This window comes from Sardina pilchardus, chromosome 23, assembly GCF_963854185.1.
Source record: "Sardina pilchardus chromosome 23, fSarPil1.1, whole genome shotgun sequence".
In the NCBI taxonomy this organism is placed as follows: Eukaryota; Metazoa; Chordata; class Actinopteri; order Clupeiformes; family Clupeidae; genus Sardina; species Sardina pilchardus.
The window spans coordinates 9,677,440-9,704,065 of NC_085016.1; the positions used below are offsets into that span (position 1 = coordinate 9,677,440).

A 26,626-nucleotide genomic window follows, 5' to 3' on the forward strand; every position below is an offset into this window, starting at 1 on the left:
TTACAATACAAGTTCCACAGTTGTCATGGTGAAGGGTAACACCCTTTTTTCTTTTTTTTGTTATTCCTCAATAAATGCTTCGTGCTCGTGTGCCAATGTGACAAGTTGTCCGTTTTCACATTTTAAAAAGAAAATGTCCACTCAAGGACAGTCTAGTGCTGTGTGGCGGCGCCTCCAGAGGGACTGTGCACACGAGACATTAGAGAAGCACGAGCCGTGTGTGTGAGCCACAGGAGCGGGACAAATGAAATCAGAGAGAATGGAACAGCAGCACAGCCTCCGCCAAAAGCTCCATCTGTAGCCCACAGCACAGGGAGAGCGAGAGCGAGAGCTTGCTCTGTGTGTGTGTGGTCAAGCCTGTCCATGCAAAATGGCCATGACGTAGTGATGTCCGTGAGATTTATACAGCTCAATACCGTAGGTAAAAGTATACATTTAAGGGCTTGTAAACCTGTGTTGATGTGAATATAGTCTTGATGGCCTGTCAGAAGTGTTTTTTTTTCTGTTTAGATGGTGGATGAAACGTCATTTCTACAACAGAAATAAACTTAAAATGCACAGAACCCACCAAAATCCTGTGGCTGTTAGTTTTAGCACAGAGGTCACAACGTTAATACAAGAAATATTGAACATCAGCGTCAGACGACTAACAGGCCACTTGTATTTTGAATTTGTCACAGAAAATACAAGAAACTAGCAGCGAAGACAAATAGAAAAGAGGACAGTTCAAAACATTCATCAACAACCATTTTTTTAACACATTAATTTAGACTGAAATACATTGAAATAAACCAAGCCAAGACCACAGGCAACTATCTTATCAGAAGACTCTGACATGATGAATACTGACTAGAAAGTGCATTGACAACCAATTGAATAAATAAATAAAACAAAACAACAACAACAAAAAACATTGGGGTCATTGGGGGGCAAACAGTTTTTTTTCCCCTCCCTCCCTCCCTCCAGCGCACATGAGCCTCTTAGGGTGGAATCACCGTGCTGACGGACATGTAGCTGACCTTGGACATGCCCGTCGTCACGACGGTGACGTCGTCGTCGGCCCCGCGGCACTTCCTGCCCGCAGCGCGGCCCGGCCACGGCAGCGCCCGCCTGCACAGGCACCCGGCGCAGAAGGTGGCGAGCAGCGCCTTGCGGAAGCGCTTGTTCATGAAGCAGTAGATGACGGGGTTGACGCAGGCCGAGGTGTACGACAGCAGCTGGATGAGCGAGATGGGCGCGCCCGAGAGCGCCCAGTGGGCCGACGGCGGGTCGAACGCCTTCCACGTGTTGGCCGAGTACAGCGGCATCCAGCAGACGAAGAACATGGCCACGATGACCAGGAGCATGCGGATCACGCGCTTCTTGGCCAGCAGCTTGGCCTCCGACGTGTTGGAGCGCGGGCGCTCGGCGGCCGCCGCCGCGCGGGACGGAGCGGTCAGCGGCGACAGCTTCATGGAGTTGCCGGACGACGACGACGCCACCATCCCCGCCGCCGCGCCTTTCTTGGGCACCTGGATGTAGCAGCCGTCGCTTTCGTCGCTGCCCCCGCTGCCACCGCCGCCGCCGCCGCTAGGGGAGACGACAACGTTCAGGCCATTTTTCATCCCTGAGCCAGGAGGAGAGAGCAGGGAAGAGGAGGGACAGCTGTTATATATCTGACCATTACAGACCATTAGCTTAGAAATATACCACCTGGGTGTGTGTGTGTGTGTGTGTGTGTGTGTGTGTGTGTGTGTGTGTGTGTGTCTGGAAAGGAAATAAGAAATTACTATCAAACGAGAATACTTATTTTTAAACATCCACTTGCACAGTTAAAATGTCATCTTCTATTCTTTTAAACATAACAAACTTTAATTCTATAAATACAAGACCCAACAGCACGCCGGCAGTGCTTTTGTACTTGGCCAGAGCTGCCAGAGCTCGTATCAAAGCTCTATCCATCAGAGTGGTTTCATCCCTGACGGATATTCCTCTGCACTAAGCAGCAGCTAGTCCCTCACCCGTTGGGGATGAGTGGGTTATGTAAAATACGCCCCCCCATCTTGAGCTGGCCCCATAGATGTCCATCTCCCCTCCACCCCCCCACGCTCAGCCCTGTCCAGGCTCCAGGGGACTGGAGGGGGGTGCCCTGCACGCTCCACCCTGGCACGGCCCTCAGAGCCAGGCCTCGGCTTGTGTACACACCTCCCCCAGGACGGAGATGTGAAGTGTAAAGTCGTGTACAAATCAAGCTGGAGAGCCAAAGGGGAATGGCCTCCGGGGGTCTGCATTTCTCTCTCTCTCTCTCTCGTCCCCCTCTCTTTCTCTTCTCTTCCCTCACACAAATCTCTCTCTCTATCTATCCCTCTCTCTTGTAGAGGGCTACACACACACACACATACACACACACACACACACACACACGCACACACACAGCTGCGCTCACTCAAACATACACAAATATATATCAGCAAGGGCTCTGCCCTTCTGCCCCCTCTGCATGTAAACTAGTACAATAGCCAATCAGAAGGGCTTCCTGGGTCCCCAGAGTCGTTTCCCCTCTGATCATTCTGACAGGCACCTGGGAGCTGTCAGTCACAAGGAGCCTGCATGAGGAGTGTAGCGGAATTCTAAAGCCTCCATCAATACATGATGCACAGTTTGCTACGCTTCTGCTGGTTTAAGAGGTACAGTATATTCATTCAATCATACAAACAAAAGAACAGGATGACAAGGCACAAGGCAGAATTTGCAGCTTAACTTTTCAATATAACCTTTAATATGCCACATTTTGGTCACACTTCACTTTGATAGTCCCCACTAGACTACAGATGCTCATTTTATCAAAAAGCTACATTATCTGTTAGGGATTGGTTATGGTGATGTTCAGTAATTGTTCAACAACAACATTACATATTGACCTTTCGACATAAAGTGTCTGTGGATGGTCTATCCAAGTATCCAAGTGTTTATTTTAACTGCCAATATCAGACTTGTGTTGAGAATGATACGAATACACTAATAGAGACACATCTGTAATATATTAATATATCTTCCACAGCTCAACCAACAACCCGAGTTGCTGCCATGGCTAATGTACTGTATCTAGTGATGAAATGAACCAGCCTGTAGCTGACTTGGCTAAACAAGGAACTTCACTCAAAGAAGGCATTTCTGTTTCAGCTAATTCAGAAAGTATTTCACCAATCCTCCATAAATACTGACAGACTGTTACTCATTTCCAGGCATGCACGGTTGAGCACAACCAAATCTCTGGCAGGAAGTCTTCAATGCGCTACACACAGCTGCTACAAGGATTAAGCCGCGGCTTTAATTTCCTTAGTGTCACCCTCAGTGATGACCTCAAGAGGAATGAGCACGCAGCAGCTGTCACAAGAAAGGTCCATCAACACCTTCACGTCCTCGAACGCCTTCGCATCTGCAGAAAGTTCTGCCGCTGTCCACAGTCCTCAACAGTTTTACAAGAGTGCTGTGGAGCCCATCCTCGCTGGGTGCATTATATCCTAAGGTGGCAGTTTCACTGCACGGGACAATAAACTCCTACGAACGCTGGTTACAACAGCACAAGGACTTATGGCCACACGGCTCCCTGCAATACAGGACATCTACGCCACAGGCAGCCTCCGGAAAACAAGGCGCATCATGCCACTCTTGGCACTCTACATTGGCACCCATCTCCTCTCTGCCCTCTGGTACACGGCTCAGGGCTTTCCGCACAGACACAAGGAGATACAGCCACAATGTGTATCGCTATGCTATCCGACTGGTGAACACTCAACACACTCAGCATTAACATGCACTTATTGGCATTTTTCTCTCTCTCTGGTGTTATCTATATATATTTATTTTATTGCATTGTAATTTGGTTAATGCTCAAGCATGAAAAGAAGCATTCCATTATATGTATTAAACGTTATATATTATGGCAATAAACTTAACCTTTTAACTTTGCCTCTTAACGTGTTTAACCACCCCTTTGAACAGGAAGCCCTCCTACAGAGCCCCACAGAGGCTCTTATCACACTTAAGCTTCTGATATAATTTGGCTTCTGTGGGAGGACATCATTCATTCATTCATTAATTAACATCCGTAGACTTTTAAATGTGCTACATTCTCCAGCAGCTATAGCGAGCATGCAGAGAAGGTAGTCGACAGAATCGTGTCTGTGCTGGGTACAGGTTCGGCCCACAGTTTTGGTTATTGGGTTTGACTACTGCATTCATCTCCAACAGCTGCAGTGGGTACTAATAAATTATGCTCACAACATTCCGCTGTATCCTGAGGGTTGCCCTTTCAGTCCACTGCTGTTTGTTTTAGCAACAGAACCCCTGCCAATAAAGACACAATCCATATATGGTAATAGCAGGATGTGGATGGAATATACAATTTGTTTGTACGCTGACTTTTTCTTGGTGTATATTAACAGACCTAGTTTATATGACTGTTTATAATATTACAGACCACACTTCTGATATGCATTAAGATGGACCAGGCTCTGACTGTTTCAGCTATTTCGTGCGTAAAACTGAACAATGGCTCTCAAGACAGCTCGTCATTTGTCACTAGAGACGCTAGACAGACGTGGAAAACAGACCCAAAAAGCATCAAATCCGACAGTGAAAGCTGATGGTGTGTGTCTGAAGATATAGTCTATATAACAAGAACAAAGTAATATGAACAAAGTGCCACATTTTGACACTAACATCAGCCAGTGCACTTTTATCAGCTTTCCCTTTTTGTTAGGATTGTTGTTTCCAAACTTGACGCACAAAGGTGCAGTAAGCGATGTCACGGTAACGTCACTTTTGTACCAACAAAACAGAGAGCTAGCACCACCCTCCCTCCCATGCGACGATAGCTCTCCTGAACGAGCATCTCATCTGTGAATGGCTGGAAAAGTTTCTGTTTCATGGTCCAGGCTGCATCAGACTGCTTTTGTTGCTGTTTTTGAAGTCTGGGCTGTCTAGAGACCAATTTTCTTACAGTGTATTCAGGGGACAGGTAGCTAGTGGAGATGTTTGCTGTGTGAGACAAAAAAAATGTCTTAGCATAGAAATCACGAAACATCACTTAGAGAGCATCTCAAACTGGTCAAATAGCCTGTGGTTTACTGTATAAAAGTCAAGAATTCTTAGCTAAACCTCCTATCAAATCTGCCATGCTTGAACGAAATGACCTTTCACTCAGCATCACAAAATGCCCTCCATGAAAATGACAGCCTTGAAGTGCCTCAACATGATTGCAAAGATCTACACTGGGGGGTTTTTGCTGTTATCACAGTCGATACAGGCAATCCAGCTTTGCAGGACCTCTTGTGTGGAGACGGATGGGTCTCATTAGAGGTGCAATTTAACTCAACGAGAAGCTGCCTCCACTCCGTCCCTAAGATCAGCCACGGAGCTGTCCACAGGCAGAGAAACAGATCGACCCCTCCAGACTCCAGGTTGCCCTTCGAGTGGGCATTTATTCTCACGGTTGGCACCGCGGTGCGATGGGCAATAACCCTGCGCAGCCCGACATAAAGAATCCAGCCCAGACAGAAGGCTGACCCAAGGGGACAGCAGCAAGGCAGAGGATGGCTGCCCCTCCAGCACAGAGCAGCTTACATCAGGGCCATCCACGGCCGCTTACACCCAAACAATCACACAGGGCTGGACTGGAGAGCACTGACTGCATTTTGATCACTTTTGTAGCTGGCTGTTGAGAACAGCGACCAGAGGGCATCCAGGGGGCATCGTCGGGTACACCTGCCATCTGCTGCTTTTAGTTCAACAGTGGAAGTTACGACTGGCACATAGTTTGTGTGTGGAGGTCATCAGTCTACCAATTCATTCTGTGATCATTTGGAAAAATGGTCAAAATCAGGGCGAGAATTGCCTTCTGTGTCAGAAGAATACGTCTCCGTGGCAATTCTAATTCGATCTGTTCTAGTTCTATCTAATCTAGTTGTCTTGCAATCTTTTCCGGTGTCCTCCGACTGATCAAATTCATTCTTCATTTGCGTAAAAATAATATTTCCTCAAACACCAGAAATATTAAAGACATTTCTAAAAACATCCTGACAGCCGACACGGAATAGAACTTAATACAGTATGTGCTCAGATTCTTACCGGAGGCCTCGTTCTTCTGATCCAGCTCGAACTGGATGCCCCGGTAGAGCTCTCTGGAGATGAGGCCGTAGGCGATCATCATCACCACTCCAGGGATGAGGAAGAGCACCAGCAGCAGCAGGATGTACCTGCCACAACACAACACAACACAACAGCCGCAGCACACGGTTAATGCACTTCATTGATTTGACTTCTTTACTGACTTATTCCTTTCATTTTCACTTACTTACTTACTTATTTCCCAATTATTAGCCGCAGCTTATAGCCTGGCTAGCGCCCACCACTTCTCAAATGAGACGTGGTCTGGCAACAACACAAGACCAGGAGGACACGGTTAATGTATTTCTTTTATTTGACTTCTTTACTGACGTATTTCTTTCATTTACACTTGCCGTAATTTCCCAATTACTAGCCGCATCTTATACATTGATTTTGGAAAAAATCTTCAGCTAAAAGGTTAATACGGGGGGTGTTAATATATTAGTATGGTTTTGTTTCTTTTAACTGGCATAAAACACTGTCCTGCGGCTTCTACACAATGTAGCTAATACACAGGAAACAACTGTAAAGAACAACTGTAAAGAACAACATCTGCTGAAAGAATATTTTCTTCTTACACACACTTACATAACCTTCATTAACAGCTAAAGTGTAGGCAGAAAGATACAAAGCAAACAACCCATACAAGTTAAAATGAGCTGCATGAAGAACAAAATATCACACACACACACACACACACACCTACACACACACACACACACACACACACACACACACACACACAATGGCGCTGTGAAGCTTGCCCCACTCTTCTGCTGGGAGCATTCATTACGCGTCAGCCTGGTTTTTCCGCCCTGCATGGCCCCTGACGCCTGACGCCACTCTCATGGTCTGCGTGGGTGTGTGTGCTGCTGTGCCCCCACTAATAGGGACGCCACTGAACCACCTCCGTCATTGACACCAACCCCCCCCCTCGGATCGCACCTTCCATAGTGACCTCTTTTTCATCTTCCCCGCTCTATCGCTTTTTTCCTCTGGGGTCTGAGACGCATGAGGGAGGAGGAGAGGAGGAGAGGAGGAGGGGGGGGGGAGAGAGGGAGAGAGTGTGTGCATGCGTATTAAACCTTTTCATCTTTGGCATCTTTTATGGCTTTCAAGTTGGTCCCTGACAAAAAAGGGGAAGCCAATCAAAGCCAAAGCGCGCACGCACACACACACACACACACACACACACACACACACACACACACACACACACACACACACACACACACACACACACACACACACACACACACACACACACACACACACACACACCCAAGGGAGACAGCTGGGTCCAAAGAGAAAGCGAAACACAGAGATAGAGAGAGATAGATAGATAGAGAGAGAGAGAGAGAGAGAGAGAGAAAGAGAGGGGGGGAAAAGAGATAAAATGAGAGGAACTGTTGATGAGAGATTACACAAACAAATACGCTGGGGTCCCTCTCTTTCTCTGTGAGCTCACCTCCAACACCAGCTGATATTGGAGGGTGGGCTGTGGTGGGTTGAAGTTCACTTCGGGCTGTTGAGAAGCTCTTTGATTCCTTCTATGTGTGTGTGTCTGTGTGTGTGTGTGTGTGTGTGTGTGTGTGTGTGTGTGTGTGTGTGTGTGTGTGTGTGTGTGTGTGTGTGTGTGTGTGTATGTGTGTGCTGTTTGTGAAGCTGCTGTGCTGTAAAGAAGCTCTCTGATTCCCTGCGCAGATGCATTTCTCATTTCTCCGCCGTGCGTTGTCACCACAGAACCCTCACCTCCGCCACTACGCAAGAGCACAGATCAAAGCAGAGGTGCCCCTCACCTGCCGACAGTGCCGAGTGCTTCCGCCCGCCGTGAATGACGCCTCTGACACACCTTGCAGCTGCCTCGGGGGGCTGTCACAAGATCTACAGCAATTAGTCGGGATTCATACTCGCTCTGCTGCCAGGGCTGTGGAGGATAGCTCAACTAGCATAATATTGAAGTCTTCTGTATATCTATGTGTAGGTGTGTGTCTGCAAAAATTGGTGATAAGCACAGCGGTCTGTAAGCAGTTCTGTGTGTGTGTGTGTGTGTGTGTGTGTGTGTGCATGTATGATGTGTGCGTGGTGCGTATGTGCGTATGCCATGTGTGTACAGTATGTGTGTGTGTGTGTGTGTGTGTATGTGTGTGGGTGTGTGTGTGGGTGTGTGTATGCTACTTTCTCCCTTTCTTTCTTTCTTTCTCTTGTTTGCTGTCTTTATTCTCTGCCTGTGAAAGCCCCCACAGGAGATATCCAGTAATATCATACCCGGGCATAGAGGTTAAGTTTGCATTCGACAAAGTGAGTGTGAATGTGTGTGTGTGTGTGTGTGTGTGTGTGTGTGTGTGTGTGTGTGTGTGTGTGTGTGTGTGTGTGTGTGTGTGTGTGTGTGTGTGTGTGTGAGAGAGAGAGTATGCCTGCAGTTTAATTGCTCAAAAGTCTATTAACAGTATGAAAATCCCAGTAGAGGTCCACATTCTCCTTTGGTAACCCAACAGACAATGAGCAATTATTCTGACAAGGACACACACACACACACACACACACACACACACACACACACACACACATTCACACTCACTTTGTCAAAGCACTGAAAGCTTAGAGACCCACATGGCAGTTTATGAGTAAGGAATGAGTTGTTCTTCCTGAACATGATAGCCCTCAGGAGGCAATACACTTCCTGGTCCACTGGATACTGAACAGGCTTAAGTAAACCAGTCCTTTCTTTTCGTCTGACTTTGGGAACAGCAACTCGTCTTGTAATGCCGCTTTGGGTTAACATTTGAGCAACGGAAAAGTGATGTTTGAGCACTGTGACACTGACTGACGTTGATTGAAGGACTCTTTCAAAGGGCTGTCTGCCTGACATTCAAAGGCTTTCCTCCCTTACCTCAGTTTCACTGTTCTAAGGACAAAGCTATAACCATGCATGACAGTTGACAGGTAATGGGTTCTACCCAGTTCTAAGAACGCTGCATTCTACAAGAGCAGGAGGAGGACGACGTAATGCAACAGAAACTAGATGTTGCTTGCAAGTTGTCTCTTTTAGTTCATTTGAAGCTGTGACTTCTTCAGGTTCAATGTGTGCACAGGTTTAGGTTTTTTGGCTGCAGTAGAAATTTGCAGAGCTATATGCTCAGTAAAACCCACAAGACAGGTCTGTTTAGTGAGGTCTCAAATGATTTGGGCCATTATCTAGCTATACTCAAGGGCACTTAAAGGTGATTAAGGTCTAATGACACAAGTGCAAAGTGGAGTTTGTTAAAGATACAGACTTCAAACAATTGAGCGTCCAGCTTCAGTTCTGGCAGGCAAGTAGTCAAGACGCTGCTAACCGCTGTGGGCATCAGCACATCAGCTGGTCAACTCTCCTCGCTTCTAAATAGCTACTGTACATCCAAACCAAATCCTTATTTAAAGCTGCTTAGTTGTTCCTAACTGCTTGCTGCTCACATTTATGCATCCCACCTCCTCCCCTGCTCCACCCTGTCGTGTACAGTATAACATGGCATAGGCTTTATGTCAGTTGCTGTTCTGTTCATATGGGGGGAATAGTTTAGCTCGCTCAGTCTTAAACTGTGTGAGCGGTCCCTAACTGCTTCTGTCCCAAGACTCTCTGCTCTCTAGATAGATAGATAGATAGATAGATACAGTAGGCCTACTTTATTGATCCCCAAGGAGAAATTCAAGGTCCCAATACACAACATACAGTACATTACAATGTAAACAGGATGATAAAATAACAAATCAACATGACTAAAAAGAACAGTAAAATATAGTAAAGATAAAGATACTAAAACAAGGATCCACACACATATATTGGATATGAGGATTGATACTGTGATTCAGTATATCATATCACTATCTTTGTGTGTTGTGTGCGTGTAGTGGTGGTGGTGGGGGGAGGGGGGGGGGCAAGAGATGTCATGATGAGGTCAGAGTGGTGTGTGCATTCAAAAAAAGTTGAGACCCACAGTTGTAAAGAGTCTAGCAGCGTCACCATTGATCCAGCGTGGTACAGGACAGGAACAAAATGCTGCCTGTCAGAACCAGTCATCTGGAGCCAGTGACTCCTGTGTGCTAAAAAGCTCAGCTCATATCTCCCCTTCACAGCAGCTGCAATTCATGTTCAGTGTGTGAGTACTGTATGTGTGTGTGTGTGTGTGTGTGTGTGTGTGTGTGTGTGTGTGTGTGTGTGTGTGTGTCTGTGTGTGTGTGTGTGTGTGTGTGTGTGTGTGTGTGTGTGCGCGTGTGCGTGTGCGTGTGCGTGTGCGTGTGCGTGTGCATGCGCGCCTCTCTGGACAATAATCAATTGAGAGTGGCGAAACGAAAGAAAGCCCCCTAGTCATCCTGCACCCATACACACCAGTAAGACACCTCCACACTGTCCACCTTATTCCTTAAATCCAAAATCTGTCCTGTTTTCAACATCAGTTCATTCTGTTCATGCATTCTCAGTATGCTAACTAGAGTATGCTTCAACTTAGATTTCTTTAAAAATGTTGACAATTCTGCCGTCAGCATGTATACTACATATATAACCGATATAAATTATAAAAGTTTAATGTTATATGCGTTATACAGTATGTTAAGCACTGTCATTAAAACCGATACAACGCAGCTTAGCCAGAAAAAGATAACCGATTTCTGAACACTGAGGTGTCATGGCAACGCCCATTGTTGGCTAAGGAATATCGTGAAGAGCTTCACATGCTTCCTACCACCCAGCCTGCACACACACACACACACACACACACACACACACACCAGTAAGACACCTCCACACTAGCCTCACATGCTTCCTACGGCCAAGCCTGCCAGCCCTGCATCTCTCCTGAGCTACACAGCACATCCACAGGGTTGCTTTAATTGCTCTGTTCCTCGTCTGGACTCAACGGAAAAGCCTCGAGACTCAACGGACTCCACAGAAAAGCCTCAAGACGTTCCAGGAATGCCAAGCAGGCAAAGCTGACCAGCCACCTGGACTACTTTAAGGCTGGGGAGGAGCACTGATTCAACAACACACATATAGCTCAGTGTGCAGAAACATTGAGAGGGTATAAAAAATATAATTTAAAAACTAACTGGTAACAGATGCTTTTACCCAAAGCATTACATATAATATACACACAGCAACTATCCACATGGATAACAAACTGCTTAAGGCTGTGCAGTCAGGTGTGTAGTCTAATAATGCATTTCAACCATTTGCTTCTTATTTGTCTCGGGAATGAATATTAAAGCACCTGAAGTCTGATGAGTAATGAATACTTTCAGAGGGCTGATTGAAGTCGTCTTTGAAACCGCTGTCTGCATTTCAAAGGGTTATTTACAACCTCGGTTTGTATTCAGTTATTCTAAGGAGGCAGCTGGCTCTGCCATAACACGGGCTTTATACACACTCTCTCTCTCATGAGTGCCTCCTCTGTTGTGTGCTTGTTAGGAACCCAAAAGGAGTTGTTTTGAACACTTTAGTCCCCTTTAATCCTCCACAACTGATTTTCAAGCAAGTAAAATCTTTAAGGGTTCTTCAAACCCTAATAAACGTGTACAAACAAACAAATCATTTTCCGCCATGAATAATTTACTCCGTCCAGAGTTATCAGAGATTATACTGAAATTGCACAGGGACCCTAATGTCTCCAACCACACATAAAGGCCCATGTCAGTGGACCCTCCATCAAAGGGCACACTAATGTAGACTTGCAGAAGATTCCTTGAGGTGCAGCCCAAAAATCTAATCTAAAAAGCACACTTTTGGACAAACTGCAAATTCCTCCCTCGCAGTTCTTTGCGGTCCGTTCAAGATGCACAATCTTGGCTCTGTAACTGGGAGATTTGGCAGCACAGACTGAGCCATTAACACTTACAGCCTGTTGACACATTGCTTCAAGGACACATGAGGGAGGAGCCTCATTTCATTGATAAAACATCAACAACCGTTCACTGAAACGGCAAACTCAATACTCAGACAAACAGTCCCACACATTAACTCAATCTAGTCCACGATTAAAAGATTTTCTTTTAAGTGTTCTTTTAGTCTAGTCTAGAACCACTGGGGTCTATCATAAGTAGCCTAGTTCGAGACTAAAATATCTTCTTTTAAGTGTTCTTTTCTTTTTGTCTAGTCTAGACTCAATGAGGTTTACCATTAGCAGCTTAGTCCTTGATTAAAAGGTCTCTGATGTTTGTTTTAGTTTAGGACTAGGCTTAAAACACTTTTCCTCTGTCAAACGCACGCTATTTGTTTATCTAGCAAATAACTATGTTCACAGACAAGGTAGAGTAAGTTGCATGATTTTATGAAAGTAAGATGTATTGCGAAATGGAAGCAAGTCAAATTTGTAGAGGGGTTTTATGTCTCATTCCAACTAATACAGGTGGTTACAGGTGGCAGAGTGCGGCGAAGCAAATGCAGAAGTGCCGTTCACCCTGTTACAAGTTGATGAACCGCTGAAATGACTTTGGAAACATTATTTTAAGTGTAAAAAGTAAGTAAGTAAGTAAGTAAGTAAAATGTATTTGTATAGCACATTTAAATCCAAAGTGCTTCACAATCAGTATTTTAAAAAATAAATAAAAAACAATATACAAGAATAAATAGAGGGACAAAAGGACAAAGACAAAGAACAGAGTCAAAAGACAATACAAGGAGAATGATATGATAAGATGATGTGTTTGGGCAGGATTTAAGGTTCTCTGAGAACGCTGCTCACCAGGTCTGCTCCACATGCTCCCAGGGCCAGTCCAGTCGACACATGTGGCCCCTGGAGTTGTTGGGTTTGGTGAACGGCATCAGCCGGCTGAACACCGGATACGGAACCATGATGATCACAGATATGACCCAGGTCGCCGCGATGACCTTGTAGGCGTGGGAAGGGGTCTGCCAGGAGCGAGACTTGAGCGGGTTGCAGATGGCACTGTACCTCTCAATCGCTATGGCGACCAGGCTGAAGGTAGAGATGCTGACGGAAATACCTGAAGAAAGACAGAGGAAGAGAGAGAGAGAGAGAGAGAGAAAGTGAGAAAGAAATAAAGGATGAGACAGTGTGAATGTGAGCGAGAGAGAGAGAGAGAGCGAGAAAAAATCAGAGAGAAAGTGTAAGTGATTTCATTAATGCTTTAACAGTACCGAATAAAAAAAGAAAATTATCCCCTTTCACAGGAACTGCTGCTTAATGAGTGTGACGGCAGCAGCAGAGAGAATGAAGCACATTGTCGTAGACTGCCTGAGTTAAGTGATGTAAATTGCGAAGGAGGCTGACGTCGGTTGGGAAAAAACAGGCCCAGAAAAGCGCATTAGGAAGAATGAGAGTTGAGCGGCCAGACAGAAATAAATGAATTAATGTAAAATTCATAAAGGCGAAACTCAAAACAGCAGTTGTGGCATTGTTTGCATACATGAATATGTATTTAAATGCGGTAGTGTTTTTTGGCATGAAAAGCAAACAGAATTGATTGCAAAACAAGAAAACATTACCACCCCCACCAATTAAGTATAGTAGCCGTGTTCACAACTCACAAGCTCCTTTTTAATCCTTTCCCCAAAACTGCTGCCTGCCATTCTGAGTTAGTACACGATGCACCAAGCATGATCCACAAACTCCTCTGATGAATTATTCAAGGCAGATACTGCTATTTCAGAAGGTTCGGCTCTTTCTAGAAACCTCCCTCCCACAGCTCTATGCTTTGGTCCAAGAGGTCTTTTGTAGTAAGTCAGGGGAAGAAGCACACTTTTACACTCTTGTATTTCACCTGCTTCTGGAACTTTTATGAATTTATGGTGCATACCACAAAGCAACTTTAACAGTCTTGTCTTTGCTTTACTGCAAATGTAAAACTGAATTTGTTGCCTGTGCAGTAAGCACCGAAGTTACATTTGTTGTGAAAATATTTGGTATTTTCGTATTTGTCACTTTTATGGTTCAAAGGTTCCTGTAAGAAACTGCCTGCTAGATGCTGAGATGGCCAACTCTTGTTTGGGAGGTTGTCTGAGTGTAAGCACAAGAGAACCGACCCACAACCGACCCAGAAGCGACTCGGGTCAAAGACAAAGGAGCGGAGCACCCAGCCTCTTGCGGCTGCATCCTGATCACCTCACTAGTCGTGATACCTGTTACCATGGTGCCATCAATCTTTCCTTTCTCTTGCGCTGATGAGCTCTTTTGATCAAACTCATCAAATACAAAAAAAGGAAAATCTAGATTCGCTAGATTAGTAGTCGCCTCAATCCACTACGGGGTATAAATAACAAGACCAAGACAAACAAGCAGCTTCCACACAACTGACCGTGAAGCTAAAATATAAGCCACAACTAGATCAGGATGATAATGTTGTGAGGTCACCACACTGAATTTGTTCACTGGATAAAAAGTAGGGGTTGGATCAACTACACTAAACTTATATAGCCACTGCAGCTGGAGAGCAAATTGTTATGAGGGAAGATATACATTTTATAGTAGCTCCTTCATAGTAGCTTTGCTGTTTGGTTTTTTAAATGTATTTGCTTAGTAAAATGGATGTCTAGCACTTCAGTCATCTGCATAAAGCTTGCTGTATATGCAACAACAAAAAATACAGTTTTTTTTATGTAGGCTAGAGTTTTTCTGTTGCATCATCTCCTAGCCTCAGCTTTAATTATTCACAATATCATTTTTCTTTTAAAATATTAATATTTTGCTTGTGGACAAACACATCTAATCCATAACAAAATAGTGACTGAAAAGAGTTCCAGTATTGCTAGGCTTGTCAATAGCCTATATTTTGTCCAGAAAAACACAAATAAATATATGGATATTTATGGATCACCTAAATAATTAAATACTGGGCTATTATTTCCCCACTGTAAAAGCACAGTGCTTGCAGTTTAGTGTCCCAAAGTGACCTAAACTCAGCTTTACCTTTGCTATCCAGCCCACACATCCAACTGTGTGTACTGGATGACTGAAACCTTGGCCTTGGAAACAGACCTGCACAGATTATGTAAACACCCTGCCCATCACAAATCACTTACATTACGAACGTCCGCTTCTTGGAAACCAAGGGTCGGTGCATATGCCACGCACCACAAGCTGAGACCCATCGCATGATCTATGTGATTTTAGATTATAACTTTACAACCACTTGATCAGCCATCATTGGATCCTATGAAACCCTCTCTCTCACAGGCCTAAGTGTAGACACACACACACACACACATCAGGCTGGTACACACTACCTCATTGAGGACCCACTCACATAAATATCCATCTTAATTATTGAAATAAGCTTTAATACAAATGTGCTTTCTAATTTAACCGCTTGAGAAGTTTATAGTTTAACTGCGTCAATCCTATGACTACTCTGCTAGATGAACTCTGAGCGCAGCCTACACAACCTGCTACCAGGCTCAGTAAAGAACACTGTAAATACTTACATTAGTCATCTGCAATTACCTAGTGCTTGGCCATCCAGTAAAGCATCACTGTCACTTTAATCACACACACACACACACACCTGAGACTCAAATTCAGATAACAAGCCAGTGACTAAGCCTGGCAGAGGCGGAGTAGGTGACTGCATGAGCAGAAGTCAGCTTCACTAGTGAGCCCTTTACCTCCAGCAGAAATCTCACGGGTGTTTTTATACCTGCTGCGTCATCCATTTGTATTTTCTATTTTGATCCTCTTTCTATTCCAGAGTGATTCTATCTCCAAGAGACGCAAAAGTGATGGGTTCAACGCGGATGACGTATGTGTCAGCGAGGAGGCGTTGCCATGGCGCCTAGTGCATCACACGCGTGCCCATAAACCAGAGAAGTGCCTGCCCAAGAAATCTAGCAGTTATGAGAGGATCAGATAAGATCAGAACAGTGACAGAACTCAGAGGAGAAAGAAACACAAACGGGAAAAGTGGAGAGAAGAAACCAGACCACGAGTCATTACAGTAAAAACCTACACTGTATAACTCCTGAATGAAGATGTTCCTGTCTTACGATGACATTGCACATCAAAGTGTGTAAAGTTCGGATGTAAAATGGATTTAAAATGATGTAAAGGTATTTCACCAAGAGGCTGACTGACTTTACAGACGACTCTAAAGACACTGCTAATGAACCATCAACTTTTTTTTACCAGTATTTACAGTAACAGACAATGCTAACGACAAATGCAGGAATTCACATCTTATAATGTTCTCGATGTCACATACCTTGCTTATAACATTTGAACTTTCATTTTGTTCAGACTAGAATGCACCTCTGTGTATTAGATTCACAAGTCCCAGAATGTGTAATTCTGTAGGACAATGAAATGTTCCAAATCTCTGGGGGGCTGTGTTCATGGATGCCATATAACACCAGCAACCAACGAGTGAGAAGTGAATGTGAGTGTGTATATTGTGTGTGTGTGTGTGTGTGTGTGTGTGTGTGTGCGTGCATGCGTGGGTTCACTCGATTGTTTATGTGTGTGTGTGTGTGTGTTGTGTGTGCGTGTGTGTGTGTGTGTGTGTGTGTGTGTGTGTGTGTGTGTGTGTGTGTGCACTGAAGAAACTGACTCCCCATTATCCTATATCCTAGTCTTGTGATGGTTCCGTCTCTCTCGCTCTATTCAATCCACTCTCAGGGTAAGGGCCAAAGCTGCCTTTTGTCAAATAAAGTCTGATCAAGTCAGAGAGGCAAATCCCGCAAATCCCCAAGGACCACGACAGACACGGAGTGCTGGAAGAAAATGGAAATTTTCAGAACTCACTTAATTTTCAGAAGGGAAAAAAAAGGATTTGGGAGGAAAGGAGGGCCAGAGTGTATATGTAAGACAGAGAGAGAAAGACAGAGAAAAGAGGGAGGAGAAAAACAGACAGAGATTTGGGGAACATAAAGAGAGTCACAAGGTCCGCTGAGCTACATAAGAGGCTAAGACCGCTGATTCAAATGTTTGTGCAATATACTGTACATTTACTGTAACTGCATCTGCAACTCTCTAATATGAGGTACATTTTCCTTTAAGATAGGATTCAACTGACTGGCACATATTCACACATAAACACAAGCTAGAAAAAAAGAGTAATGGTTTACAGTAAGGCTTGCCACAGCTTTTGCATTATCTATGGGAAATGAATGCTCTAGACATGAGTGAATGGTGTCTGAAAGAGTGTGTGGGTGTGTGCTAGTATGAGACTGTGTAGATGCTTGTGTCTGTGTGTGTGTGTGTGTGTGTGCCCATGAGAGTGGTGCGACAGAATGTGCCTGTGTGAAAGACAGAGTGTGCTCACCGGTTTATGCTTCTGTAACACTGAAGGTGTGTGTGTGTGTGTGTGTGTGTGTGTGTGTGTGTGTGTGTGTGTGTGTGTGTGTGTGTGTGTGTGCGGTCACACACCAACAGAGATCCGAGCATTGAAGTATTTCTCAGTTGTGGGGGAGGCATGCTTTTCCTCTGACTCAGGGTGACCATGAGGCTCAGTGAGGCCTGTGACATCCATGGAGAACTCACATATTTACACAAAACTCAAAGCCAACCGCTCAAACTCATTACAGGAACTCTCTAATGACTTGAGAAAATGGCTTATTTTGCCTATGGGAAAAAGCAACAAGCAATGCACATCCGTCATTATGGCGTTATCCGTGTCCCTCTTCACCCGTAAAGTAGATGACAGTCTCACCCAATTAACCGAGACACACATGACAACTTGGACCCCAGAGCATGCATGACCATAGCTCTAATTATAATAATAACATTTTGTTCTACTGATTTTGTTTTTGTTCAGTACAACAGACTCGGAGATGGCTGGCCTTTGAAAAGAGTCCCTCCAACCCACATCCACGCACCAAACTCTAGAACCTATATTCTAGACTGTAGGCTTTTCAATCATGCCTCAGATCCCACCTCCCCTAACTGAACTCATTGGCCTGAACTTGTGATTAGCTCAACACATTTGACTGATGTGACTGGGCTCGTCAGGAGAAAGGTAATTTCACTGATTTCAACTCGCCTTCCTGAGAACAGGGACAGATAGAAGATACACAGGGCAGGAGGTAACTTGCTTATTTCCCCTATGGCTTGGGCCAATGGCTTACATCACTGAAAAAGAGCAAATAACGATGTCCATTGACAAGGTAGACTATGTTGCATGATTTTATGAAAGTATGATGTATTGCGACATCGAAGCAAGTCAGATTTGTAGCTTCTTATGTCTCATTTCATCGAACTACAGATACACTACCCAGTCTGGTAAACTGACATAGTGTGGTTATAGCCGATAGAGCGTGTTGTTTTAAATAAACCTTGTCGGTTTAGAGTCTCCAATGTGTGGACATCTGCTTTCTTTATAGCCGATAGAGGGCCGCGAAGTGAAAGCACAAGTGCCCAGAAGTTCACCCTGTTACGAGTTGATGAACCACTGAAATGATTTTTGGAAACATTATTTTTAAGGGGTGTGAAAAACTCTTCGGTGTTGCTTTAATAACAACTGGTAAAACAAATGTGTTGAAAACAACACAATTTGTGTCCAGATAGGGACAACACAGTTTGTGCTGCCAACACATTGCTTTTGATTTGTAACACAATATGTGTTGAAAATAGCAAAACTTGTGTTGTTTTTTAACACATCTCTGTGTCCAGATAGGAACAACACAGTTTGTGTTGTTTCTAACACATTCATTTTAAGAGTGTAACAACAGTAGCGTGTCCATCCATACCCATGAAGTAGGTGACGATCTTGCACATGGCAGTGCCGAAGATTAAGTCCTGGAGCAGGTTGGGGATGAGCGTGAAATGATTTTGGAAACATTTTTTTAAGGTACGAAAAACTCTTTGGGGCAATTGCTCTGTCGCTAATTTGGAGTTTAACACAGTTTTAAACTCCAAACACCCAACTCCAACTCCAGTTTAAAACCGTGTTAAACTCCAAACTAACGACAGAGCAATTGTCCCTCCAGTGTTGCTTTACTAACGACAACAGGTAGCAAGAGTAGCGTGTCCATCCATACCCATGAAGTAGGTGACGATCTTGCACATGGCGGCGCCGAAGATGAAGTCCTGGAGCAGGTTGGGGATGAGCGTGAAGGGCATGCAGAAGACGGCCAGCATGAGGTCGCTGACGGCCAGCGACAGCAGGAAGCAGTTGGTGACGGTGCGCATGCGCTTGTTGAGCGTCAGCACGGCGATGATGAGCAGGTTCCCGAAGACGCTGAGGAGGAAGATGAGCGTGTAGAGCAGGATGCGCACCGAGTCCATCTCTGAGGAGGGAGAGGAGGAAGAGGAGGAAGAGGAGGGGGAGGAGGGGGAGGAAGAGTCAAGTCAAGTCAAGTCTGTTCATCTATGTAGCGCATTTCACATGCACAGAGTGCAATCCAGAATGCAAACAGGAGGGGGAGAAAGGGAGGAATGGAGGTAGGGAGGGGAAAGGGGGAGAAAAGGATGGAGAGAGGGAAAGTGAAGGATGAATGAAGATTGAATGAAGGGAAAGGTGGAGGGACAACAGGGTAAAAAGTAGGAACAAAGGAAGGATGGGGTGGAAGAAACAGGATTGAGAGAATGAGAGGTAAAGAGGAGAGGGAGATGAATATATGTGGAAGAGACAGACAAAGAGAGGATGAAGAGAGGGAAATACGGAGAGGAGAGGAGAGGAAGACAAAGGGATGAAGAGAGGAAGAGGAGAGGAGATTAAAACCAGAGGGATTGAGGGTAACACAAAGAAGACAGGAGAGAGCAAGAGGAAGAGGGAAGAAGAGAGAGAGGGGGAGGGAGAGAGTGAAAAATCAATAGAAATTATTGATGAACACGCGTTCCTGTTCCAAAATGAATCTTGTTTAATTGATACGCTTGTCAGCTGGAGGGATTAAAAGAGGAAGGAGGTGGTCTCATATCTTCAGTCCAATTAGTCTCGGCCTCTGTGACCGACAACCATGTGTCTACACCGAGATTAATACATCATTGACTCGGACCACCAGGAGAGAGATCAATGCAAAATCACGGTGTCACTTTTCCGTCAGATAAATCAATGAAAATAAGGTTTCAGCGATGGGAATGATTTAGCTTGATTTGCAGGAGTGCTGGTGCATCTGGTGTCAGCTCCTGTTGTGACGTAACATAGCCAAAAAAAGTGACACGGAGGATTCCATTGGACTTGCTGTGCATTCAAATCTGTTTGTCTGTCTGTCTGAAACTCATAATATTGCAAAGATCATCTACAATCAAAAATACACTATACCCACTGATAATGACTCTTTGCCCCCAGAAAGCAGCATTACATGTGAAAAATAGTTATCACGATGCTGTAGACGCGTTAAGCTTTTAAGGAAAGTGCGGTGGAGTCCTTCGCCTTCACGTCTTCTCAACTGCAGCTGAGAAGCTGCAACCACTCGGGGCTGTTTGTTAATGTCTGCTCTCTCTCTCTCTTTCTCTCTCTCTCTCTGTATGTGTATGTGTATGTGTATGTGTATGTGTATGTGTATGTGTATGTGTGTGTGTGTGTGTGTGTGTGTGTGTGTGTGTGTGTGTGTGTGTGTGTGTGTGTGCGTGCGTGCGTGCGTGCGTGCGTGCGTGCGTGCGTGCGTGCGTGCGTGCGTGCGTGCGCGTGTGTGTGTGTGTGTGCGTGTGTTTGGCTAGAGGAAGGGGTCTGTGAATGAACCTAAGCCATCCTGACAGCAGGTGGACAGAAGTCTGCCTTCATTGTCAATTCTACGTCCTACCTGAGGGTGAAACAGTGCGCACACACACACACACACACACACACACACACACACACACAGACACATATCCACCCATGCACAGACTGACACAAATACTACCGCTCCTTATAGTCACACAGATGTACAGTACAGATTGTGACTCCCATACATCACAATATACAGTAGCAACACATCAAACTCAACATTAAACAAAATATGCACTGCCCATCACACTACAAATGCAGCCAGCCAGCCACACACACACACACACACACACACACACACACACACACACACACACACACACACACACACACACACACACACACACACACACACACACACACACACACACACACACACACACACACACAGAGATGACAGATCAGCAAAAGCTTCCTTACAACCACAGAGTGATCATCACTGAGGGTTTAAATCTCTGGACTGTAGCTGCCAATCAGACCTCTGCTTCCTGACAGGCTCGCCACCCAGACACACCCACTCTGGCTGTGATTAATGACCGTATCTCTCTGTTCTGGGCAAAACAAACGAGCGCCATGTCCAGGCGACTTCCATGACTTCGCCAACAAACAGCCTCATTAATCTAAGCTGATATGTTTACGAATCTCTGCTTTGCGCAAGTGACAGGTGACAGTGATCTCAGTAAAAAAGTCTGAGCCAATTAAGTGCTACTTTGTTTTAGAGGCTTCATTTGGACAATAGTGCAGTGCAGGTTTGAAGTGTCCCTTTCACTATGTCACACTGATTAAGTGTTTCGGGTTCATTTAATATAATAAACTCTTGATCTGCAACGAACGAACGAATGAGTATATAAAATAGTATTGTGTGCCACACAATAAAATAGTATTTCTAAAATACTATTTTTTGCTTTCCGGCAGGCTGCATGCCTCCTGTGGATACAGTCTGGACACATTAATCATGATTAAGTGTCTGTTTACTGCTTGGTTCCATACAGGAGGGTCATAATCAGAGGCCAAAGAAAAGGCAATGCCTCCAGCAGGACATCCATGTGATCCATCAAATCATACCAGCAAATGTATCTCATGCATGACGGAAAGTATCAGTAAGCACCCATGAACCATGATGTCTTAGGGATGAGAAAATGCTGAACACCAGTGTCATTTGGAGGCTAAAATAGACTTATGGCATGGATACTACTGCTTGCTTTCTACAAATCTGACAGCAGGGTCAGAGATGAAGATTGTGGCATATATAGTTCTTCACATTCCCCAAAGCTATATTTATGACAGCACTGCAAAGGGAGGAATAGAGAGAATAAAACAAAGGGAGAGAAATATAGAGAGAGTGAGAACGAGAGATGGATAGATGGGGAAACCATCCGCTTCTGGCTTCAAGGTACACCAACAGACCTTTATTACTCCAAGAGACGTGGACCTTTTCGCCGAAGAGACCGGTCATTTTTCTACGTGAGTCACGGGCCTGGGGCTGACAAGCCACCGTCGCAACTAATGGTGTAATCATATTGCCTGCCCTATAACCTCCTGTACACGAGCAAACAATATGGAACCCCATCAGCGGCATCAAGGAATCAATGGCCGGAATATGGATAGTTGAAACAAAGTAAAAATAGACTAATGGTGGCTATAGTTTTTGCAGTTGACTGACATGGAGAGAAAAGTATAAACTCTTTAACGTCTACAAAAACGCCTCCCGACTAAACGCACAGCAATGATATTAAAGAGGATCTGGCCTGCAACAGTCTGAAAGGAAAAAACGTCCTCTGGGCGGATAATGAAATCGACAGTCTGGACCAAGGTCCTGTAAAGGTCTGTAGCTGTTTCGTTTCGCATCACCGGACGCAAAAATGCAACAGGAGACCGAAGGTATGGAGTTTGCCATATTGTGTCCTACTCCCACAATGCGTGGCATTAAATTCCAGTCTCCTGTCAGAGAAATACAAAAACTCCGCGGCAGGGCTCCGAAGCTTCTGAAGAAGGCTATGCATGCATACTTTAATCACTAAGAGAAAAGCTTTAAAGATTAACCTCGGGGAGTCTAGATTAATTTAGTGATAAAATGTAATCATTTTTTCCATGTCATAAGCGAACTTCAAAGCTTTTTTATTATCTAAAAGACTGTTCAGTCCATATATGTTACATATTTTAACTCCATTTGGCCATAGGCGAGGCATTTTCGAGTATTGCTATGGGAAGGTACTCCTGAGCTTTAAGAAACATGAGCAGTAAGAATGTTGATAAGACACAATCATGCTAAACCAAATGTGACCTTAACTGCAATGGAAAGCCTCGTATTTATGTATAGAATGCCTGAGGTTATACAAAATAAGCTAAAACTCCGAAAATCAAATAAGTTGAAGTTTGCTCTGACACTTTTATTCATTTATTTATTTATTTTTCATTTATTATCAATGTAAAGGTTTATTTCTCTATACGTGTTAGTGAATTATATTTAAATAGGCTATAGTCCAGTCATTTATATAATCCTTTAAAACAAACATTATTGCTGATATTTGAATATAGTATTTATACATGTAGGCTAATAAGGGTGTATTGTCAATTTCCTTCGCAATTTATTAACAGTAATTGCTTTGCTTTAAACTGTGTGAGTTAGATACGAAATTGTTTGTTTTATTCCTTTATTAGTAAAACAATGGGCCTATGTGTCATCCTTCATTGTAGCTTCTGTAGTGATGAATGTTTTCATTCTGCATGGTTCATCAGGTGTGAAGGGAACACAAGGAATGCATCCAAACCAAGAGAGACGATGTAACATGCACGTGCTGAGCGTGCTACCCACTCCATCTAACTGCCACAATTCACCGACATATTCAGTTAAAAAAAAAAAAACATGCTAAACAATCACAGGTTGTAGTGAAGTAGCCTTGGGTATGGCATCCCAACAATCAAATGGGTAGGTTAAAGTCTGGTGTCATAGGTTATATTTTTAGCCAGGTTTAGAAAGACATAGGCGAATACATAATGCAGCTTTTTTTTAAGTTCAGCGCCCTTGGTCGTGCTTCTATTATAACCTCTGTATTCATCAAACAAGGAATATTAAAGCTTTGATTAGCCGCAATGTTCTGTCCATTGCGCATCTTTACGCAAATAACGTATTTGTGGTGCATTCATTTCCTATCTACATGTTTGTGTTATGAGCTGACAATGAATCGATTTTCGAAGAGCAACACAGACGCTCTTCGCTGTGGCCCTAAACTCATGCTGCGAACTATAGCCTACGATGCGGGGTTCCACGTAGGCTATCCATCGCACTGAGATCCGCTACAGGCTACATCCTTTCCTCCTGTGTCCGTTCTAAACAAAAACGACGACGAGAAGACAACACATGCTTTATAAATGAAATCGCATACTTCAGTCATCCACACAGCCAACTCTGTGTTTTCAATAACAAAACTCACCTTTCTGCCGTGCTCGGGGACGCGGGATGACAGACGCATTGCAACAGGTGATGTTGTTAACTTCCACTGATGCCTTTATGGCTTGTTCAGAGCCATTGATTTGGGTTTCGGTAAACTCCAGTAGTGTTGATGAAGTTTCGTTTAACTGTAGAAAATCCATCGTACAATACTCCCTGGATGACTTCGGGATACTAGGCTACACTGAACAGAAACAATGACCTATCATTTTGAAGTAAGATGCAGGCATACAGCGCTGCGCGATGCAGAAAGATTAATGCATTACAACAGCATAGCCTAATGTTGCTCACTCAAAGATGAGAGACAGACTTACGCTAATTGCTACACCTAGTTGGACAGAGTCCCCATAAGGAACACAGGCGTTGGCTAATTGTGTCTCCTGTCAGAAACACTACACTGCTGAAGTATGCGGGCGTGCACTACTATCACACTAGTCCAAACTAAAGCTCCAGTCACTCTGGCAGTCACGAGCGAAAACAGCGCTTTTAAACTCCTCTTCTCTATCGGTTGTGGTCCTCCTCTTAACAGAGCCGACTCTGTCTCTTAGTGAACTCCACCGCCCCCTGGTGGAGGAATTGTGTTCCAGCCAGATTGATGTTTTGTTTATCATTTCCTCAATTTCCAGCCCAAGCACATTTCCTTTATGCTTTTCTTTTTTCAAGACTGTAGGCTATAACACCTAACCCAATTTTCAAACTATGGTCACTTACCAAAAGGACTCTTGAGATATTAAACACTTCCCCCAAAACAGTTTAATCTGTGCTGAAAATTAAATATTGTTTTCAGATCATAGCCTATTCTGCAAAGCCACTCAAAACAATGTTTCCAACTGTTAACAGGTCAATCCCAGAGCCTATACTGTAGGAGATTTCCTATAGTGTAGGGTTTTGGTCGAACACTTTCCACCACCGTGCAGAAGAAGTTGTGGAATTCAAACGTTTATGAATTGCTGTTTGAGCCACTCCAGTATCATGATGCTGCAGCAAAAAACTGACATCTCAAGACTATGACAGGATGCTTTGCCTGGTATTGATCCTGCTGCAGTGTTGCCTTGGTATCTGGCCTCTCTCTTTTTTTCCTTGTCAGCTTGAACCTTCAACTGCTTGAATCTTTATCCACTAAAGTTGCATCTATGGGTCTTTCCATGGCATCCAATGTAAACATTCCACACATAGAGTAACATCTAGTTTTGTAAGTGTTACAGAAAGAAAGAAAGGTCTGTGCTGCAGAGGGTATGCACTCCTGATTTGATATATTTCACATTGTAATGCAGCTTCACATTAGTGTCACATAGCACTATCAGCATTGTCTGTTTGAATGAACAGTTATGTACTTGCACACACAGGAATAACTGACCTTTGACCCTTTCTGAGTTGTGCTCAAAGCATACTCTGTATGCTGCAACTATTAAGGGAACGGACAATGGTGGAAAGGCTGACACTGCTGATGCCTTCAAAATGTGCATCGTCTTCAGCAAATTTGAAGGACCATGTCAACTTTGACAGGCTCTTGCTGTTAAGGGAACATTGAGTCCTTCAGTTCTCATGTCTTGCAGCTGTCTTGCAATTCCACCTTGACTTTGAGAAACAACCTGAGTGAAGAACGGTGGACATTTTTCGTAGTCTGGCTATCACCATACTAAGCTTTGTTTCTACTGCACAAGAGCAACGATCCGGTGGGTCTTTTGGATAAACTAGTTTCTGATTGGAGCCAAAGGTTCTGGCAGGGAACACAGGAGGTAGAGATGTGCAGGTTTCCAGCCTGAGCTGCTGGGTGAAATCCAAATTCACGGAAATACAGGCAGGGTTCACCCAGCCAAAATGTTTTGCCCTCAAAGGACGCCATCTTTGCAACATAGCGAAAGGGGAGAGAGCATTTTTCAAACTTGTGATAATCACGAGGAAGCTGGAGTTGGAATTGGTTATTGATTTGAGGCAACGCTATAAACAATACACGAGTAGGAGCACAGTGCTTCTTGATATGCTTTTCCTCCTCTGCCTCTAGTCTCCATCCATTGGTAACACCTTTAACTCACTCAAAACACCAGTGCACTCTGAAATAACTTGTATCGGCTTTGTCACAATCCTAAGGGCAGGCATGTGTGATGTCTTGGGTGGAGTGGTGGTGGAACAGTTAAGGGGGGGGGGGGGGTTGTATGTATGTGGCTTAATAATGCTTAATGCTGGTAAGGGGCAGTGTGTGTGTGTGTGTGTGTGTGTTGGGGGGGGGGGGGGGGTGGGCTGTATGTTATCTGTGAGTAGTGTGGCTTTCTATGATGCAGTGAAGTGGTGGAATTTAGATATTAAATTAACAGAATACATCCAATGTTCCATATAAACAAACGACAGAAAATGTGAAGAAAACATATAGTTTTAATTTTAATTCAATTCAAT

The 26,626-nt window shown here is 44.2% G+C and overlaps 1 protein-coding gene across 1 annotated transcript; it reads right to left on the reverse strand.

Moving 5' to 3' along the window:
* Positions 1-980: 980 nt before the first annotated feature.
* LOC134071737 (cholecystokinin receptor-like) lies at positions 981-24,375 on the reverse strand. Its single transcript, XM_062528574.1, has 5 exons — positions 24,216-24,375; positions 19,115-19,363; positions 12,870-13,131; positions 6,112-6,239; positions 981-1,606 (listed from the first exon to the last, which is right to left on the reverse strand). The coding sequence occupies exons 1-5, from the start codon at positions 24,373-24,375 to the stop codon at positions 981-983; spliced, it is 1,425 nt and encodes a 474-aa protein (XP_062384558.1).
* Between the last annotated feature and the right edge of the window lie 2,251 nt (positions 24,376-26,626).

What these genes read in the sequence shown, in the direction of transcription:
- LOC134071737 (XM_062528574.1), bottom strand. Translation starts at nt 24,375, where the DNA reads ATGGATTTTCTACAGTTAAACGAAACTTCATCAACACTACTGGAGTTT. An exon ending in GATCGTCACCTACTTCATGG is followed by an intron (nt 13,132 to 19,114) that starts GTATGGATGGAC and finishes GTCTTTCTTCAG; the next exon opens with GTATTTCCGTCAGCATCTCT. An exon ending in GAGCATGTGGAGCAGACCTG is followed by an intron (nt 6,240 to 12,869) that starts GTGAGCAGCGTT and finishes GTGTTGTGGCAG; the next exon opens with GTACATCCTGCTGCTGCTGG.